The 20,636-nt window shown below is 35.2% G+C and overlaps 1 protein-coding gene across 2 annotated transcripts in view; it reads right to left on the minus strand.

Moving 5' to 3' along the window:
• NCAM2 (neural cell adhesion molecule 2) overlaps window positions 1-20,636 on the minus strand; it is a 273,486-nt gene that overhangs the window by 57,131 nt on the left and 195,719 nt on the right. For both annotated transcript variants that reach the window (XM_063150025.1, XM_063150026.1), the window contains exon 12: window positions 11,811-11,984. In XM_063150025.1, the coding sequence (XP_063006095.1) occupies window positions 11,811-11,984 (174 nt within the window). The remainder of the gene's footprint in view (window positions 1-11,810; window positions 11,985-20,636) is intronic.

Here is a 20,636-nt window from a genome sequence, read left to right on the forward strand (position 1 = left end):
TGAAATAAATTATTTTTGATGCTTAGCCTGAACTTCCCCTGCTTCAGTTTAAGACTGTGCCCCCTGTCCTGTAACTCCTTGCCTAGGAGAGGAGACTGCCCCCCAGCTGGCAATAACCTCCTCTCAGGGAGTTGTAGGGAAGGCTAAATTAATCCCTGAGCCTCCTCTCCTCCAGATCAAACACCCCCAGCTCCCTCAGCTGCTCCTCACCAGACTTGTGCTCCAGACCCTTCCCCAGCTCTGTTCCCTACTCTGGACACACTCCAGCCCCTCAGTTTTCTTCTGGCAGTGAGGAGCCCAAAAGTGAGCACAGGACTCCAGGTGTGACCTCACCAGTGCCCACCCACCCACCCAGGGGACAGTCACTGCCCTGGTCCTGCTGCCACACCATTCCTGATCCAGGCCAGGTGCCACTGGCTTTCTTGGCCACCTGGGCACTGCTGGCTCATGTTCAGTCACTGCTGATCAGCACCCCCAGGTCCTTTTCCCCAGGGCAGCTTTGCAGCCATTCTGCCCCAGCCTGTAGCACTGCAGGGAGTTGCTGCGGCCAAAATGCCTCCAAAGTCTAAAAAAAAAAGATTTTAACAACTGCACTTCCTATTGTCAGCAAAGTTCTGCGGAGCTACAATTTATTCTTCCTATGAAGCTTTACAACATATTTAGGATGTTTTGTGTAATAAAATACAATTCACTAGTTTTCTTATGGTGTTACAAAAACTGTACTGTGTTATTATATACAAATTAGACGTGGCTTTCCTTAATCAGATGGACCTAAACTGCCCATTACTACAAATATATCAGTACTCTTATAGTGAAACAAAACAGATGTTGAGAATTCACAAGTTCTTAATGGTAAGCCAAAGGAATAGCTGAGAGCACAGGGAATGAATATTTTAAATACTATGCTTAAAGAAGCAGAGAATTTTTCATAGGTAAATTCATATTAGCAAGACTTGTCTTTCAATTAAGACTGCTATTTAAAATTCCAACATTTTAAATTTCAATTTAATTCTGCTTCCTAACAGTAATAAACAGAATATGTAAAATATGTATGACTTTGCTCACTTAAGTTGCTGCAGCCTTGGAGCTGCCTAAGAAGCAGGTTCTGACACAGGAATTGTCTTTCACTCCTGTAAGCCACACAGTTTTCAAGTCTGGAGTATGCAAAGTGTGAGGAAAAGAAAGTCTACTTGCTGTGTTACCCAGTTCAGGAGCTGGTAAAAACCTAACCACCACTACTTGAAGAACAAAGCAGTTCCTGATTTCTGCAATACCCACAGAAGGATTTTTATGATCCTAAATGTGTCTTTCCTAACATTCCCTACTCTGTAAACAGAAAGACCTCAAGTCTGACATGAATGATGATTTCAAGAACTGTTCTTTTGCTTCTTAAATGCAAAGATAATTTTCCTTCACAACTTTCCTCCTCATCCCCATCCTACTCCTATATACTATAATTTATTTCTCACCAATGAAGAAAGAAATGGGGAAACAGAAAAAAAAGTCATAAAGAGATTGATTTATAGATATTGTGAAATGTAATACAGATAGGGCCATGCTATTGTTCTGCTGCTCACTCTTTTATGTGGCTGAAGGAGAGCTCTATTCATAACCACTCTGTCTTTCAATGACCTTGAAAATACTTAAAGAATACTCTGTCATCCTGGAGCACTTCCCTATTTTGTATTACAAAGTGCAGCAGAAGTTTATATACACATAAATATTCCATAAATGCTCCTTACCTTTCTCTAAGTAGACAAGCAATGTACAATAAATGTGGATGAATACAATACACTTGAAAGGCAAAATTTGCAGCTAGCTGCACCATGTGTCTCATTTATCAGCTCTTCATACCCAGTACTGCACTGCATCACTCTCTGCTTAACCAGATTTATCTTTACAAGCCACGTCAGCAAGACCTTTACATCAGATCAGCTGTTCACCATAAATTTACTTGAGAGGGTGCAGTTATGAAAAGCCTGAAAGGTCTAAATAGGAAATAGACCAGAGTTATCACAACAACAGCACCAGGTGAAATACATTTGGAATGACTGATTCTCCATTTAATTTCTTATTAAAATATTTACTACATACTCTTCTTGCAATCTAAGTATCTTCCATTTGTTCCTACAGATTTTTAAGTCTGTGTCTTGAGAAAACCATAAATCACATTGTGCAATGAGCTTTGACTGGTTGACCAAATGCAATTACAAACACAGAATTACCAGGAAAAAAGAGTAAGTTTATATAGTGGTTATATTTGCATCAAACTTAATTGCTTTTAGTTATGAACTCATGCTGTGCAGCAAATTGTCTGGATTCTCTTCACTTCTCATGACATTTTATTCACCTTTAAATGTGAAGAGTACATCTCATTCTCCTGATGTTTCAGGTCTGTATAAAAACCTGAGATATTTAAACATCGTTTTCCCTTTACAATTCTCACTTTTCAGTCTCTCTAATCCATCCATATAATTTAGTTTAAGACATTTATTTACAGTTCAACCTTTTCAACCACAAGAGACTTTTACTCAAAGATTTGGATGGAGGCCAAAATTAGTATAGAGACAGAATTAAAGAGCTGAATAACTTTCTTACATGCAGGCATATACACAAATTAAATTAGATAAAAAGTGCTTTTTGTCCTCACATTTATTTGCAGCCTATAGTAGTTATAAAGCTGCATACATTCTTTCACTTTTGGGTTTTTTAATGACAGCTTGCCATTGAAAATTTTATTGGCAAATCGCATAATGCCATTTTATTCCAAGAATTAGGATTTAAAAAAAAAATCGGCACTTTTTATTCATATTATTTGTATCAGGTCTTACAACATTATAGCTTAATAGTATATGTACATATATATATATGCAATTCCTGCCTTCTTGTAATTTCAAAGTAGGCTTTAAGTTGAGAAAACTATTTTTGAATCAAACTAAATACTCAGTTTATTTTGAAAAAAAAAAAGAGTTTAGGTTTATCAATAGTGATATGATATTGATATTTATCAATAATGATAATGATATTGATATTTATCAATATCAATATCATTAGATATTAACTGATAAGAGGTATGATTCACAAATTTTTTGAAAATATTAACAATTATTGCCAACTGAAAATGGGCAATTTCCCAAATGAAAACACTAATTTTAGTCAATTTGACAATGACAATAAATGTGACATAGTAAAAATATTGTGTATAAAGCAACAATAGATTTTTGGGGTCAAGCTTTATAGGGGTTTTTGATCCTCAATTTTGCTGTTCTTAAACTCCCTGCCTAACAGTCTGATAAATGAAGAACCAGATCCTAAAGCTCAGTTCATGACACAGAATTTTTTTTTCTGAATGGCTTCTACCACCATTAAACAGAGACAAAAAACCTCTGAGTCTTCAGGCACTTCTAGATTTGTGGTGTTCGTACATAGTATTCCAGAAAGGAACAAACACTCCTCACGAATAGTAACTGTATTGTTGAACTGAATGTGATCACAATTCATGCCATAGGCAGTCAAATCTGACAGATATGACAAGGAATTAAATGTCTCAAGATGTTTTTTTCTCCTGGGACAGGCTGATGAAGGCATTTTTCCTTCTGCTTTTGCAGCTTGCAGTAGAAATTAATGAATTCTACCGTGAGGATTCTCAACTCTGAAAGTAATTTTGAGTGATGACTTAGCCTACCAAACTATTTGCAATTTATTTCTGTTTGATCTACAAATTATACAGATATATACTCCTTAATCATTAAACTCATTAGAAAAATAATTTAATTATATGGGATTTGTATCTCTCAGGAATCTATTTGAAAGTCTTCCTAGTTTAATGGTTAAGTATTCTTACACTGGGAAATTGTTTCAGAAATCAGTGGGGTACATACTTTCATGCTTTAGTACAAAAGAAGCAGTAAATGCAAAACCCTCAACCTAAGAGGAAGAGGTAATTCATGTGAATTCTTACTAATCTATTAGATTTCCTCTCAATTTCAATAATAAGAGATAGCAATGGCTGTGTTTTATAATAGGAAAGAATAACTTGTGCCATAATGGTGTTTCTGAAATCTCAGGGGATATCTATGCAGAAGTTCTTCCCTATGAGGACAGTGAGACCCTGGCACAAGTTTCCTAGAGAAGATGTGGATGTCCCATCTCTGGGAGTGTTCAAGGCCAGGTTGGATGGGGCTCTGAGCAGCCTGGTCTAGTGGAAGGTGTCCCTGCCTGTGGCAGAGGGTTTGGAATGAGATGAGCTTGAAGGTCTCTTCCAACCCAAACCACTCTGTAATTCTGCAATTCAATAAAATTTTGAATTCCTCTGAAAGAATCTTTGTTTATATGATGTCCACCAAAATGTCCCGCTTAAGGACAGAAAATGAAATTTAGCAGTTTTACCCAAAAAACTGATCTGCACAGACAAAAAGAAAATCCCCCAAAACCCCACCCCTCTCTGGACCCCTTCCCAAAAAAAAACCAAAACACCATTTCAGAGTTTGGAATACTATATATCTATATCCATATCTATCTATATCAAATGTAAAAGAGGAAATGGAATGAACTTATTTTAAATGTACCGGAAAATGGAATGACCTTTTTTTTAAATTTACATAAATTTATGTTGTTTTCTTACTAAGAACTTCTATTTTGAGTTGCCTACATCATCAATACCTTCTCGCTGGTACAGCCAATTCAAAACTAAATAGCACAATACAGAGGGAGAGTGCTTAAAGTTTTGATTACCTCATCAACACAGGCATGTACATAACTTCCTCTAACCTTAAGGACATTTGTAGTAAAAGGAGAAACAGTACCAGGCAGAACACACAGCACAACAATTTAAGAACATGTCTTGGGTAAGAGAAAACAATCATATAATGCACCTTAAAACCCAGTTAAATGTATGTGAATAAAATAGTAGAGACAGGACCTGGTTTGAAAAAAACCCACTCATTTCACAAACAAACTGCTAAATATGGAATTTCCATCCACAGAGACATTTAGAACTCAGGGCAAAGACCCAGCAAAATTTTGAATTTGGCCCTGATGCAATCTGGGGGCGTTGGAGCTGATGATAACAAGGATGCTTTTGGGACCTTTAGGAATTTAGCAAGCTAAATTATTCTAGAGTTTCATGAAGTACATGAAATATAGTGTACTCAGATGAAAAAGGAAGTAAACAGAACCTGCTGAGATTTGAATGTGAAATTACAAAGAATTAATTATTCCAGATTTGAGGTTTAAGTTGTTAAAACCCAGAGAGAAAAAACTCTATTTTTGAGAGAAAAATGTTATGTTGAAAGCAAGCTTTTGCAATAGTGCTTGTAACTGGATAACTCCTTATTAGGTGACTGAAATCTTGAATTTATTGTTCTTCTATTTCCATATATTTAAGATGCTGTACAAGCTCAGATGTTTTCCTTATGCTGTGTTTATTTTTCAGAAAAGTAATATAATGCAACTTGTTCACCTGTCAAGGGTTTTCTTTTCTTCCAGAAAGAATTAATATTTCAACATTTCTTAGCTAGAAATATTTTTCATCCTTTCATTTTGCCTTAAAATGTAAAATTGTCAAAAACATATTTCACTTCTTCTTGCCCATAGTCTGATTATGCTATCACAAGGCTTCAAAAATTATTGTCTCCTTCAATGAAATATTCACTGAAGAAATATAAATATATGTTGATAAATTATCTTTGGTATATTTTGATATCACTGCGTGAAATATATTTACAAGTAACACTTTTACTATTGAATAGTATTGAACTTTGCACATTATTTGTAAAGTTTCTGCTTTCTGCCATCCAAAGAAGAATCTCTAATATCAAAAAAATCATCCTTGACCATTGAAACACAAAACATAGATATAAAAAAAAAGCATCTCATATAACATGTTGATTTTCCATACTTTGCTTTTTTCTACCCCAAAGTTTGGAAATGTATGTATAACTTTAGCTTATGTAATTGGTGATTTGCAGAAATTATTTTATGCTAGTATGCTATAAGAGCTAAATTATAATTCCAGGGATAATTTCACTAGAAGGGTTGAAAATCAAATGAATATCTTGTGAAAAAATGCCAAGAGTTATGGATGCCAGTAAAGTTCAGAGACTTTGAGCTTGTGGGGGTTTTGGGTTTGTGGGTTGGTTGGCTGAGTTTGCATTTTTTAGAGGGTCTGTGTTTGATGGATTTGGTTTGGGGTTTTTTGTTGTTTTTGTTTGGGTTTTTGTTTCCTAGAAAAATACATGAGATGAGACATTTCTGAGTTTTAAGATCCAGTCATTTCATGCTGATATAATTGTTCCTCATATAAGAAATTCCTAATTATCTAGGGATTATACATCATCAACTTCCCTAGAAACTCAGGAAAACTAGAACCTTACTCAAATGTCTCTAAACTCAGTGAATCAGAAGTCTTGCTTGAAGAAGTCTTTCAAATTTATTAAATTTTTATATGACACATAAATAATTGAATTTTAAAAATTAAAATCTAATTAATTGAAATTTTTGCCTAAAAAATTCACAGGATCAATACTTAGAAATAGGAAAATGAAACTCTGATCTGGAATCTGAAAATTTCTAAACACAAGTAGTTTAGAGAAAGCAAAGGTGGGGGGATGTGTGTGGGTGTGTGTAGGCGTGTGCATTGGCTCCACAAATCCCCAAATGTGTATCCCTCTTCTCTAAGACTGCCAGCCATCCACCTGTGCCAGAGGTGAATTTCCACAGTAATCTAAATATGGGACTGCATTTCATGTATTCCTTGTGTTGTTCTATCACCAGCAAATTGAGTAGCACAAGAAATGCAGAGACTGCTTTTTCTTGGTATTTCACTCAGAAACATATAATGCTCTGGAAAAAAAAAAAAATTATCTGTCTACCTGTAAATTGAAGAACAAAGGAAATAAAGTGTTTTGTGTTACTGTTGAAGACACTCAAATGTTTTCAGAGAGTGAACATTTTTCAGGTTTCAAACAACTTCCACAGTGGTTTGGATTGGTGTAAAAGCTAATTTTTACAAATGCATTATCTGCTGCCTGTAAACCAGAATTACTAATGTCTATAATGCTATCAAGACAAAACAAGACCTTGATGGCTTCTCTATTAGAGTTAAATCAGTGGTGCTTTCTGAGGGATTGAATGTGAAGAACTGCATTTCAGAGACTCTATCTTGTTTCTTCCTTGAAAGTAAATATTGCACAAAATGGAAAAATAAAGGAGGCTTTTTCTTATAAATTCTTTGTTGATTAGACAGAAACAGATCAGTTAATGTCCTTTCTTTAAAAACAAAATTGCACAGAGGATTGTGGTAAGGTGATTTAAGCACAGGTATGTCTTTCAGCTTGTCACTGGTTTCTTTGTGCCTACAGAAGAATGCCTGGCAAATGCTCTTCACCCTTGGTTATCCACTTGCTGATGGTGGATGGGCACCTTCCCACACTCAGGGATTTTCCAGCTGTCTGGGTGAAAGGATGCAAACTCTCCTTGGAGAAGCAATCTTCTTACAACTATCTGCATTTCTCCTACTGCAGGATAAGTAGGTTTCTTTTCACTTCTTTCTTTCCACTTCACCTCCCCTTGGGACTCTGGTCCACAGAGAACTCCACTGCAAAGTTGGATTTGCTGGTAGCCTTCAACAAAACTAATTTCATATTCAGAGGAGCACCTAAAAAGTGCAGAAAAATCTCACTGCCATTTGCTCCCTGATCTCTTGCTGAATTATGAGAGTGTTGATTATGATTTTAAATCCCTTAATAGACTGAAATTGGTGTATCAGATGATTGCTTCACTTTCTGTGCTCTGCTTCAATAGCTGCAATCAGCACAGACTTTCAAATGAAATCTTCTTCATTATAAAAGACAAAGGGGAGAGAACAGGGAAATAGATATTCCTGGTTACAGATCCAAGAGTAGAATTTTCTCCTTACCTGAAAACAGCTCAAAGTAGTAAAGTTTGAGACAAAAGTCACCTTTAGAGAGATTTTTTGAAGAAGAGGGAAAATGAAGAGAAATGCAGACTGGATTTGCATAGAATCCACTTCATACTGCTTAATCATCTTGATTAAACTTATTTGTATTTACTGCATGATTGATTACAGAATACCTAACAACTTTGATAAGCATCTATTGTAGTTTTCATACAAATAAAACTATTTTAATCTTAGTTGTAAAATGTTTTATACATAGCTATTGGGTCATAACCAAATTAAAATTAATGCCTGTCTAGCATTATGAGCAATTATTCCCAAAAAAGTTTTTTGAAACACCTATTGATGCTTTCTTTATAAACCTATTTCTGTAGCCACATTTCTGTGAGGCTTGTTTAATTTTAAAATGTGTTTTTCATTAATTATGTGACTTTATGGTTGGTTTTTGTCACTGTGTGAGGACAGCTATATTATTTCTTTAAGTCGCAGTAGAGAGGGAGCAGAAGACAGTTTAGCCTTGAAAATCCCTGTATTGGAATTCTAACAGTCTTCCAGGTACATCATCTTCCTGCATGTAAGTTTTTCTGTCTCTTTCCCTTGACGGCGTTTTTGGAATTGGCACATTTTGTACATTGTGGCAAGAAAGGTCTGCAGTTTTACCCTTCTTGAGTTAAATCTGACTGATAAATAACCATCCTGTAAAATTTCAGAATATTTTGTCCCTTACTATTGGGAAAAAATATCATGGCCCATGCATTATGTATGCACCACCACTTGAGATGTGCAAGCAGTTATCTGTCCCTGTGTAAACAGCATTTATATCTGAATCTTAGCCATAAACCATCCCTAAACTGTGAACAGATGGAAAAAGTGGTTTTGTTTCCATTAAGGAGTATTGAATGAGTGTGGAAAGTATGATGATCCAACTACAAATGTTAATACAGGAAACTGCATTCTAAAAATTCTCCTCTTAGCTGAGATGATGTTGAGGCATGCTAGGAAAGTGGTTCTTCATTATTTAAGCACAATCAGAAACTGTCCCAAGGCCATATATTTGATATTATCCTTTAATAAACTATCCGAAATGTCTCAAAAAGCTGAAAGAAAAAAAGCAAAAGAAAACAAAACAAAATAGCACCTTGACTCTAATAGAGCTTCACACAAAGAAGCTTTTGCTTCATTGAAAAATATTTCAGGAATTGAAAACGGGGATTTTGGAGAGGGTATCTCAAGGTTATCTTAACATGACACTGTAGGTAAGGTGAGATATAAATGGAGAGAATTTTAAATAGATGTTTTAGAAAAATTGCTGAAACATTCTGAATGCCCAAGAAACATGCAAAGGCTCAATATTCCAGAAGAATTAAATTTAAATTTAGCAGCATTTCCTTTTTTTAAAAAGGACACTAAGTTTGTTTTTGACATCTCCATTTGCAAAAGCTTTTTCTGTCCTGGGCTGTTATGTTTGTGCTTTGGTAACATATTTTGGTTTTCTGATTTGGCCCTATAGTACTTCACAAATAGAATAAGTTTTCAACTTATTATAGAATATCTGCAGGGACTTATGATAAATGAAACCAGGTCACTTTTGATTTCCCTATAAAACTACATAATGTAGCTTTAATAAGATTTATGAAAAGAAGATGTTTTCTGTTTAGTAAATGTTTGACAATCTGAAGTAGTTATTGATTTCTAAAATAGTTCAGAGAGCAATTCAGAGAAATATAAGGATATATAGTCTAAATCCTTCTACACAGGGGTATATCAGTAGAGATTTTAGAAAACATCATGAATTAATTATGAATGTAGTAATATTTTTTTTATATTTCCCACTGTCCTTTCAATATTTTTGTATTTACTACATGACTCTTTGTAGACAAAGATGGCTTTTCAGGTTGTATTCATATTTACTAGTTTTTGTCATCACTTGGAGTAATTTTTGGTAACACATGCTATTAAGAGGTATCTTTAATTGTCCAAATTGTCCAAAATCATGTGAACTATTTTGTTTTCTCAAGAAAACCTTTCAGCATACAATTAGGAGACAATGGAATGAAGAAGACAACATGCTTGCAACATGGTATACCTCCTGAAATTGTTCATGAGAAAAAAAAGAGTAAAGTATACAAAGGAGGATGAGGGGAAATATTACAACAGTATTCAGGAAGTAATACAGCTCTCTGCCAAAGAAATATTTAATATGAGTATGAGTGGCAGCAGAGATCCTAAATGCTCACAATCTCCTTCATGGTCGTAACATTTGCATCAGGACTGCAGGTATTTGTACCTGTCACTCTTCTCCAATTTGAGAACCATAGAATTCAAACAAGTCTTGGACCAAAACAATTCCATGATTCCAAGACCAATTCATGTTATACAGAAATCTCCAAAGTGACCAACAACACTCAATGCTGAAAGAATGTTTCAAAAGACGAGTGAATTTTTAAAGAAGGCAGCTCCAGCCAACTCAAGTAACAAGGATCTGTGAAATTACACCTTTCCTACTTTAATCAAATAATATTTTAACAAATTTCCAAATTTCAGAAATAATATGAAAGAAAGTTTTATAGGGACTAAGGCGAATATGTTTCTTACAAATTTAACACTGAGGATGTTTGTTTGTTCTGGCTTTACAACGAAATCAATCATCTGTGTGATTGACTGATTGACTCTGTAATCACTGAGTTTTTACTCATTTAAGTACCTTGCACCTTACTATGCAGACTGGACACTTCAGGTTTTACTCATTTGATATAGTTCATATCAGAAAACAATTATTGCAAATTCATTGAAGGAAGTAGCTATGAGAATAAAAGTCTCTAACTTGATCTGCAACATTGCATGAAGAAAATGGAAAAAGTACACCAATATCCATTAATGTGCCTGCCCTACAAATACAGAGCAGGCACATTCTTTAGATCTTCTAGTACTGAGAGAAATTAAGCTTTACTGGAATAAAACGAATATTATCATGATTTACATTATTACATTTATACACACAGTTACTGTGTTGAGCTAAGAAAAACAAAAGATAAGGAGTTATAAACCTTTTTTTTTGAACATGTTAACTAAATGTTCTATATATGCTTCTTTGAAATAATTCTATATTTTTGAACATGTTCAGTTTAGTGCAGAATTTTTGTATTACAGTATGTGAAAGGGAAAGAGACACACACTTTAGATTTGTAACATTTTGTCTCCTGTGACTCTGCTGATCACTGCAAAACCATTTACCTGCTGAAGTATTAATCAGAAAACTGTTGAGGCTGCCTTAAGTAGTACTGAAAATATCAAAAGGCATATTTGGATACAAGAGTTAACATTACTCTGTATGAACTACCCAACGCATCAGGGGCATAAAGAACTCCTGTCTATTTGGTGAGGCTTATGCTCTTTTCTGCCAAGAGACATGCAAGTAAATACCCTTTTAGAGGGCATTTAATGTTCTTTGAACAAACATGAGATGCTTTTGAAACAGGTATCTTGAATATTAACAGGTATGTAGACAGTTACTAAGTAGCTCACAATCAGTAATTAATTCCCAGGATTAAATATTATATAACAGCTTACTTAAAATTATTCATTTAGGTGCATACATAATGCACATTCTCAAATGCAATGTTATTTTTACTCTCTTTGAAATGTATAGCCTCAAAAGCTGGCTTTTGGCTGGACATGAAAAACGGATAATAATTGTAAATATTTTTAATATAAAAATGAAGAGTTACAAAGTTGAAGGACTATTTTTAACTGGTGTTAGCAACTCTGCACTAATACAGAGATGCAGCTACTGGACTGAGACAAATAAAGAAAGAGCTGAGAAATACTTACAGTATTTTCCTTGGACATTCTTCTCAGCTAAAATGCTTCCATTTATTTTTTGTATACTTACTTTGAACTCCATGGGAGCGAACTATTTTCCAGGTTTCCGAGGCTACCTCTTTCACATCCACTTGGTAGTGGTGAATGGGCACACCTCCATGGGAGTCTGGTTTATTGAAGGAAACCTTGGCAGTGGTTTGGGACAGCTCTAAAACTCGTACTCCGTACGGATTTGATGGCACATCTGCAAAAGCACAAACACAGTTTAAAAATCAGCAACGACCACGCAGACCTAAGCAGCTGATAATCTGCCCACAAGTCTCCTTAGAGTCTTATAAAAATAATATTGAATATGGTGCAATAATGTTTGTGTTAGATTAACAACTTAAGCTTACTACTACAGAGCTGTAAGAAAACCACATTAATTTCCTTTTATGCTAAATTACTGCAAAAAAATTTTCCATTTTTGCCTTTCTTTTATAATATGATCGTTCTTAATAGCTACTTTCATGATATAAAAATGTAAGAGATCAGACTGTTGACAGTATAATTATGCAAAAGAGAATAACAAACTTTATATCAAATTTAACAAAACAAACAGTTACAGCTAATTAGATCATTCAGAGTCTAAATTCTTTTAAATAAGCTTATGACAAAGAACCTTATAAATAATTTAGCCATTTTATGGAATTCTGAAACACAGCTTAATACGTGAATCTCTTTTTCCGTTTTTTTTCAAAGACTAGATTTCAAGGTACTAACAAAATACATTAATGGAAGGTTTCTTATCCTCTGCTCAGCTTGAGAACTAATTTACAAATTAAGTTGAAAGAAATATTTTCTCTGGAATCAAAAGCAAGAGTATATCTTTTAAAGTAGAAAAGATCTATGAAAATAAAGCAGGTGTTTGTGGGTGTTGAAATGCTACATATTAAACAAAAGCAAAAAATAATATTGCAGTCAGTACATCTTTAAGAATAGAAATATATTATCTTTATGATTTGTGATCAAACACATAGAAGTCAAAAGACTAGCTTTTCTAATTGTTCTACATTTTAAAGAGTTATAATTATAAAAAAAAGGTACTGAAAATGATAGGAAGAATTTAATTGTGTGGACAAAATACCAGAGTTTTGAAACACCATTAAAAATTTGCTTTCTGATCCATTTGAAAATTATTTGCATACCTTGTTCTAGATTTGACATTGCTTTTGTCTCCATGTTATGAAAGATATTTTTGTAAGGACATGCCAGAATTTGAGCCAAAGCCTGTAATTCAGTTAGTGGGTAATGAACCATTTACATAAAATATTGTCTGTATTCAAAGGCTGTCAGACAGTGGTGAATAAAAAGAAATCAATCTGAGCTTCACCCAGCATTGGTACTTGAATGAAAATGAGACAAAAATTTGTACAAAATATTAAAGGACAGATTTAATGACATATTCAGTCACAAATTCTCAGGAAAAGGACACTGCCAAATCTGGTCTAAAGGCCCTGATTTATTTAAACTTTTAATTGTCAGAAACTTAAACTTTTTCTCAGAAGAACATCTCTGTCAGTTGTCAGACTTGAGTGTTTTTATGCAAATATCACACCTTTTGTAGCTGGCATTTCTGATTCCAGGTCTCCTGAAACCTCCAAAACTTACAGTTCACTGGGTTAAATCCAGCGTAGATTTTTTTTTATATGGATAAGAAAGTTGTAACATCTCTTACTTAAAGACACAAGTATGTGAATCCATTACATTACAGATTTTAGTAGAATTCAAGTCTCAGCTTGAGGGATTAAAATCCTTTCCTATTCCAGAAAATGATTATCAGGATATGGGATTTTGCAAGAAATGTTCACATTTCTTAGAAAAGGATTGACAATCTGTGATCAGATAGAACAAGACTAAATGTAACTAGTCTGCTATGAATGCATGAAAACACAGACCTGGTTTTGGGGTCACTTTCTAAATGGGTCAAAAAGTTGGGGGGTCTTTAGAAAAAAGACATTATGTTCAAAAAACAAACAGCCTGTTCTTTTCTGTGACCACATAGAAGAAGAATGTGAGCTGGTTGTTAAGTCAGTATTCACCCAAAAATCAAAAGAGGAAGAGGATTATAAGCAAATTGTGGCCAATCCTTCAGATTCTCCTTAGAGCTGAGAGAAATACTTATTTTTTCCCCCTATATAGTCATTAAGTACATAAGCACCACTCTGTGTACAGATCCCCTCTCTCCTGAGCTCAAATGGCAGTTCTGAGAAAAGTGAGAAAAATACAGTGTAAGAATCCCAGCCAAGCAATCCAGGACAGCCACATCTGAGCAGAATGGCCCTGTATGAGCCATGTGGACACCATCACTTGGGAGGATGAATATCAGTACTCAGTACTAAAGATGAATGCTCTTTGGATTCAATTACAAGCTAAAAGCTGCTGTGGATACCAACAGTACCAAAAATAGCTTCTAAACTTCTGAAAATTCTTTTTCTCTCATTAAAATTGTTCAAAATAAAACAAAACAAAACAAAACAAAAAAAAAAAACTAAAACAAAAAAAAAAAAAACAACAAACAAAAAAAAAACCAAAAAAAAAACAAAAAAGAAAAACAGGGGATGAATGAATACCTAATTTCATTCATACTACTTTATGTTAGTATTTGGATGATATTTTTAATAAGCCAGTTCCCTGGTGATTCTGTCTGCATCGAAACAATTTGGTCTATAGTATGAATCAAAAATATTATTTACATATCCATTCTGATCTTGGCTTCCCAAATTTAAAGGAGACTTCTCTTCCTTGTGTGTTAATGTCTGTATGTGTTTAACTATAATAAGCATGGCACAGGGAAGATGAAATCCTTCAGGAAGAATCTTATGTGTGCTACTGCAGATTCTAGTATAATTTCTGCCAGAGGAAGATATGATTCCAGTTGATAATAAGCATGAAATGAAGCTCCTTTGAAAACCCAGTACAATATTTTGTGTAACTAGCACAATGCAATATGTTTGGAACTCACTGAAGTGTAAAATACATCCACAATACTACTTTAAATATGCATCTCACATTCCAAGCCACCCACACACGCAGGTAAATTTTATGCAGTTTTCAAAGTTGAACTATATCAGTTGTAAGGAAGAAAGTGAATCACCTGAGGAAAATATAGATGAGATACATTCCTGGTGAAAACCAAAACCAAATACTAGAAATACCATCAAGATATATCAAAATACCTACTATCTATTTCCAACTAGGTAGACCTGTAACTTTTTTCCCCAATGAAGATCAATAACACCATAATGAATTGAATCGAATTCTGTGGTTCTCTAATGAGTATGAATTTGATCATGCAAGGTATACAGCTTTCTGGTCCTCATCCAGATAAACATTCCTGCATTTGAGATGTCCCCTGTCAGTTCTAATTACTTGGAGCATTGCTGTGATTTTCATGTTAGAATTGCAAGGCTTTTGGATCAATGATAGCAGGAGTGAAGAATAATTTGCAATACTGTGTACTCTGAAGTCTGTGCCTGGAAGGATAGAGCTTTGGATTTTTCTTGTTCTTTTTCATTCTGAAACCAACCAACAAAATGAATCTCAGAGGAGGTTAGCTGCAGGCAGTGATCACTAATTCATACACTCTTGTAGATATGAGCTGAAGGACTAAAAAGTGGAAAAAGGAGGGGATTTACTTTCTATGATTAAAGATCATTTAGTGATAGCAAAGATTCCAGAATACATCCTTGGAAGTTCCACTGCTATATTTTTTTTGTCACTAGACTGCTGTCAAAAAAAGAGAAAATTCATCACAAACTCAGCCTTTAAATTAAAGACATAAAAGTCACAACAAATGCCAGACATTTTGTCAACTTCATCTTTCCACATCTATTTCTCTGTCAAAAATGTGACTATATTTATGTATGATATTATGTATGATATTAAAGGACTGTGAGGAGCCAATTTACTTTTGATTTCTGTTTCAATACTGGTTGTCAGAGGTGTTTGGGGCAGGGGTTGCACATGTGCCACTTGCTGGAGGCAGCCAGGAGAAGATGAAGGAAGGTCTCTCCTTGTCTCTGGGGACGCTTTGCCTGGTCACCATTTCACACCTCACATGGCACAGGCAGTCAGCAGGAGACCACCAAGGAGGCTTCACTCCCCAGAGGTTTCTCCAATCAATGGTGAAAGGCCTCCAGCAATAGACTGCAGTGGAAGGCTGGACTGGGCCAGTGGTGTCCTGTCAGCAGGAGAGACTTTGGGAGGAGACAGGGGGTATAAAAATAACTCCTCAACAAGCTCCTGGGGGCTTTTAGAGACTTATCTTCTGGCTGGGGGCTTTTTAGCTTTGAGCTTGGTAACTAAAGCTGTTTGTGCCTCGTTGTTTGGCATTTTTGAGTCTGGGGGCCTTTTAGTCTTCGTTTTTTTGGTTTGGCTCCAGTCTTTCGATGCATGCTTCTTGCCCTGGCCTCAGCCTGCCTTTTGGCTCTCCTGCCCTTGTTGGCTTTTGGTCACCCTCGTGTCTGTCCTGCCTCCCGGTGTCCCTGACCAGAGCCCTGCCTGCTTTGCCCCCACGTCCTTGCCTCTGGTGCTAATGCCTGCTTTGTGTCCCTGTCTCCTCTCTCTCTCTTCCCCCTGCCTCACCTTCATCCTTTTCCATTTCCATTCATCCTTTTCCATCCATGCATTTCCATTCCTTCCTTCTGTCCTTTCTAGCCCTCTTTAGTACACCAGTTCTATATTTTGCTTGTTTGTTTGTTGGTACCAACAAACTGTTCTCAGGTACAATGTTGTCTTGGTTGACTTAACTTCATTCTAGACCATCTATTTTTAAAAGAACTCCTTGCAGTTCCCCACATTGGAACACGACAAGAATCAAATAAAACCACATAGTATCTCCTCAAAACAAGAGGTGTAAAATTGCACCTTATCTATTTTGTACTCAGCACATAACGCTGGTTTGCACAAATGGAATTTGTGATACAATGGCCTAAATAGAATTGGTTTGGTTCCAAAAATGCTATCACAGCCGATAGAGAAGTACACACAGTATTATGAGTTCATATTTGCCTCCACTGATGTGTAAAGTCCCCTACAATTATGACCAAACTTGTTCAATAAATGACCACTTTTTATCACTGGGGATTTTCTTTTCAAGCTATTTTTTGATAGCTTTATGGAAGAACATAACTCCCTCTCAGAGTTTAGCAGCCTTGGTATAAACAGAGAAAAGGAAGTGATTCTGTGAGAGTGGGCTCAGGGATTGATCTTCCAGTCAGCTCTTGTCTCCTGTCAGTATGTTTCTACTGCAGTTCTCCAGCTTTTCCTCTTTCTGTACATCTGGCATGTATATTGACTGAAAATAACCATGTCTAAATGCTGAATCTAAATAGCACCAGGACCTTGGCAAGGAAAGAGATGAGCTTTGGCAAAGAAAGAGATGAGCTGGGAAGTCTAGTCCCCAGATGAGCTTCTGGAGTCAAAAATCTCTATGAAATAGCTTGTGCTTGTACATCCTTAGAATGGGAAAAAACCCTCAATATTGGATCTACATATATTTCCTTTGCCAAATCTCTGCAAGTTCTGGAAAAATAAGCATTCAACCAAATTCTGTTAGTAATACCACAGCTAGCAAATAAACACATAAATAATAAATTAAAATAAGACACATGCACACAAAGCAAAACATTGCTGCAAAAACTATGTTGATAGTTTCATACCTATTCTAAGTGAAAATATGTTGCAGTTTGGTTAATTTTTCAATAAAAATCCTTTAGCTGATGCTGCTATTATGTGAATGGCAAGTTTTAGAACAGCAAGCTACATTTTAGGTCTTTTTGGAGACAAATGGGCTTTTGGCAGAATATGATTTTCTTTTTCATTATACTATTCTCCATGGAAAATTAAGTCCTACGACTTTGATTTTATTTTACCTGCATGGAAATGCAAATACTTGGTGAAATAAGGAACAGCCATTAACCAGCAGCAAAGGGCCAGCTGGTTAATGGATGAATTTACAGACAAGTAAATTTCTAAATATGATTTGGTAGCCTTTGTCAGTTGTCAATCAGCCTTTTCATATTTTGGGCATGACTTTATTCAATAAAAGAGGTGACAGGGTGCATTTTCTGTGAAGCTCAGTTATGGTCTTTGCCTTTTGCTTTTGTTGTCATTACTCCCCATATTCACTGACTTTCTGTGTGCACAGGATGCTTAAAGAATAGCTAATTCAATAAAGTGGTGTAGGAGTTCTGAGTATCTAATGACATCATTGACTTTTTGCTTTTTAATTCCCTGTAATATTCCTGTAGAAAGGAAAAAGATAAATCATACATCTCTAGCATTTGTAGCAACTCCCATTTGCTCAGTGAAGCTGTGGATGCCCCCATCACTTCAAGTTCTCAAGGCCAGGTTGGGCAGGACATTGAGCACCCTGGTTTAGTGAAAACTGTTCCTGCCCACAGCAGAATTTTAAACCCTATGTCATCCCAGAATACAAGGAAGAAGGGGAAAGGAAAGTCTAGGAAGAGTAATGCTATGAGATCCATAGAAGTGAATCATAGTTGACTTTTTAGGGCTCTATATTCAGCCCAGCTATACATCCAGCTATGTAAAAAGTCTACATTAATATTTAAAAAAAGAGAAACCTTCAAAATTCTCATTTAGCTCTCTGTAACATTTAGCTCTCATTCTCATTTAGCTCTCTGTAAAATTTACCATTTTAAGGTATTAAATTACCTATTCCAATAACATAATCCTAAATTACTGATGGCCATGCATCTTTCTACTTACATACATACTTACATACACAAAACATTTGAAATAATTATACTGAGATCTCAAAGAAACATAAGAATGCTTTTCCAGTTCATACTGGCTCCCTGCATAGTGATGTTTCACACAAACTATGCATAAACTAGATTTGGACAAATCTTAGAAATATCTGTGCTCCCCTCAGCCTCTGAGACCATTGGGGCAACCTGCCAAGCTGACCTGGCTTGCCAAAATGTAAGCCTGACTTAGATTAAAACCAGAGTGCAAGTTCTAAAATACAAATTGTGGCTGTTGTGCTGACATGAAAAAAATAATTTGCAGTGGCAACAATTGACTGTGGTTCTTTTCACATTCTATATGTTACACACAGAACATTTTAAAAGCTCGGGTAATGAAAAAGGAGGTCACCCATGTGTTATTTTTAAAAGTTCATCACCACAACAATCAGGTCATGGGAACATCTCATTAAGCTTTCAACAAAACTCTGAAGTTTCTAAGCAGGCCATCGCCTTCCAGAATGAAACCTCAAATACTCTGCAGCTTCTCAGTTGTTTGGAAAGATTTAAATGGAATTCAGTCTGATTCAGTAGCTCTGTGTAATCCAAGTGAACAGTTATGCTTTTTTTCTGTCATAAAAATATGGCTTTAAATTGCACATCAATTCTGAAATAAATTTTCCTTTCTAAAATCATCAATAAGTAATTTCTTAAGGAAGGCAACAAGAATAAAGATAATGGAATTTTGACAGTATGATAACTTCCTAAGTAGCATTAAATTAATATAAAAAGGTAGTTTGATTGTGCTGAAATCCAGCAAATCAGAAAATTGAATGAAACATGAAGGAACAAGTATTCCTGCAGAATTTAAAGAGAAAACTATTTAGCAAAATGATCATTATTTGTGATCAAATTTAACTTAGTACCATACTTTACCTAATACTGTCTCCCAGCTAGGAATTGTATCTTTTTTTCCTTGACAAAGCCTTTGTAAAAATATTCTATGCCCCAGCATTTGTATTTACAATCAAAGCCAGGAGGCAAAGTATGCTGCATTGAAATGCATGAAATGATTTTATAGGCTTTAATGTGGGAAATATCAATCATTAGGCCTTCCTAATTAACCAGAGTGAAGCAACCAAGGTAATAAAACTAGGGACAAGGCTGCATTTGTCATCTTATACCTGTATCTATTATAGCGGTTTTATCCTTTGTATCCCTGATCATTTTCCATTTCCAGCTGATGCCAGTTTAAGTGCAAAACTTGTAACAGTGAATTACAGTTTGGGGTTTTATTCCAAAACAAAAGTCTATTTAGAGGCAAATGTTAAAAATATCAATCTTTCGGGATACTGAATATGATGCATTACACTATGGTAAGTAGTGCATAGCAGTGCACAGCGACACCCCAAATCCGTTTTTTCCAGCCTTGTTCATTATCACTACTAATAAACCTGATTTTCTTTTTTTTTTTCTATTTTCTGCATTTAATATCATTATCTAGAATATCCCCAGATAGCTCATGCTTTACATGATGTCTTCCCATAACTCTATTTATCCTCACTCCCCTTGTTATGTTTATAACTACAATATATATTTTTTCAGTCTTCATCGAGTTTCCTGAAGAATTGCCTGGAAAAAACATAAACAAAGCAATGCAGAAGTACAAAATATTAATCTGTTTAAAACACTGACATCGGTAAAATTTCTGATACAGTCGTATTAAAAAGCAAAAAAAAAAAAAAGTATTGTGGCTTATTTGTTTTTCTTGCATTTCCAGGGGTGCTCATGTGTGAATTTTCTGAAGTAAAATGACAAAATATTCCGTGCTTTTTCAATTAACTTTTCAAAGCTGATATTCTTTACTACAATTGATTAATTAATAAATTATAAAAGCAGGGGATATATACATAGCTAAAATAGTCATCATGTAGTATCATTTGTTGTGATGTTGTTGAGATGTTGTTCTGCAAATCTAAGAAAAAAAAAAAACATTCTGGAGAATATCTGTTGAAGTGCTCTCCCAAGTGTATATACATTTATGAAAAAACAGCACACAGCGGCAACCACAACATTTTCTCATCATTTTCTCTCTTGAGAGGTAAGACCCCAGAGGGATGCAAGTGGGGATTTTCCTTCCTTTC

Source organism: Melospiza melodia, chromosome 2 (assembly GCF_035770615.1).
Source record: "Melospiza melodia melodia isolate bMelMel2 chromosome 2, bMelMel2.pri, whole genome shotgun sequence".
NCBI lineage: Eukaryota > Metazoa > Chordata > Aves > Passeriformes > Passerellidae > Melospiza > Melospiza melodia.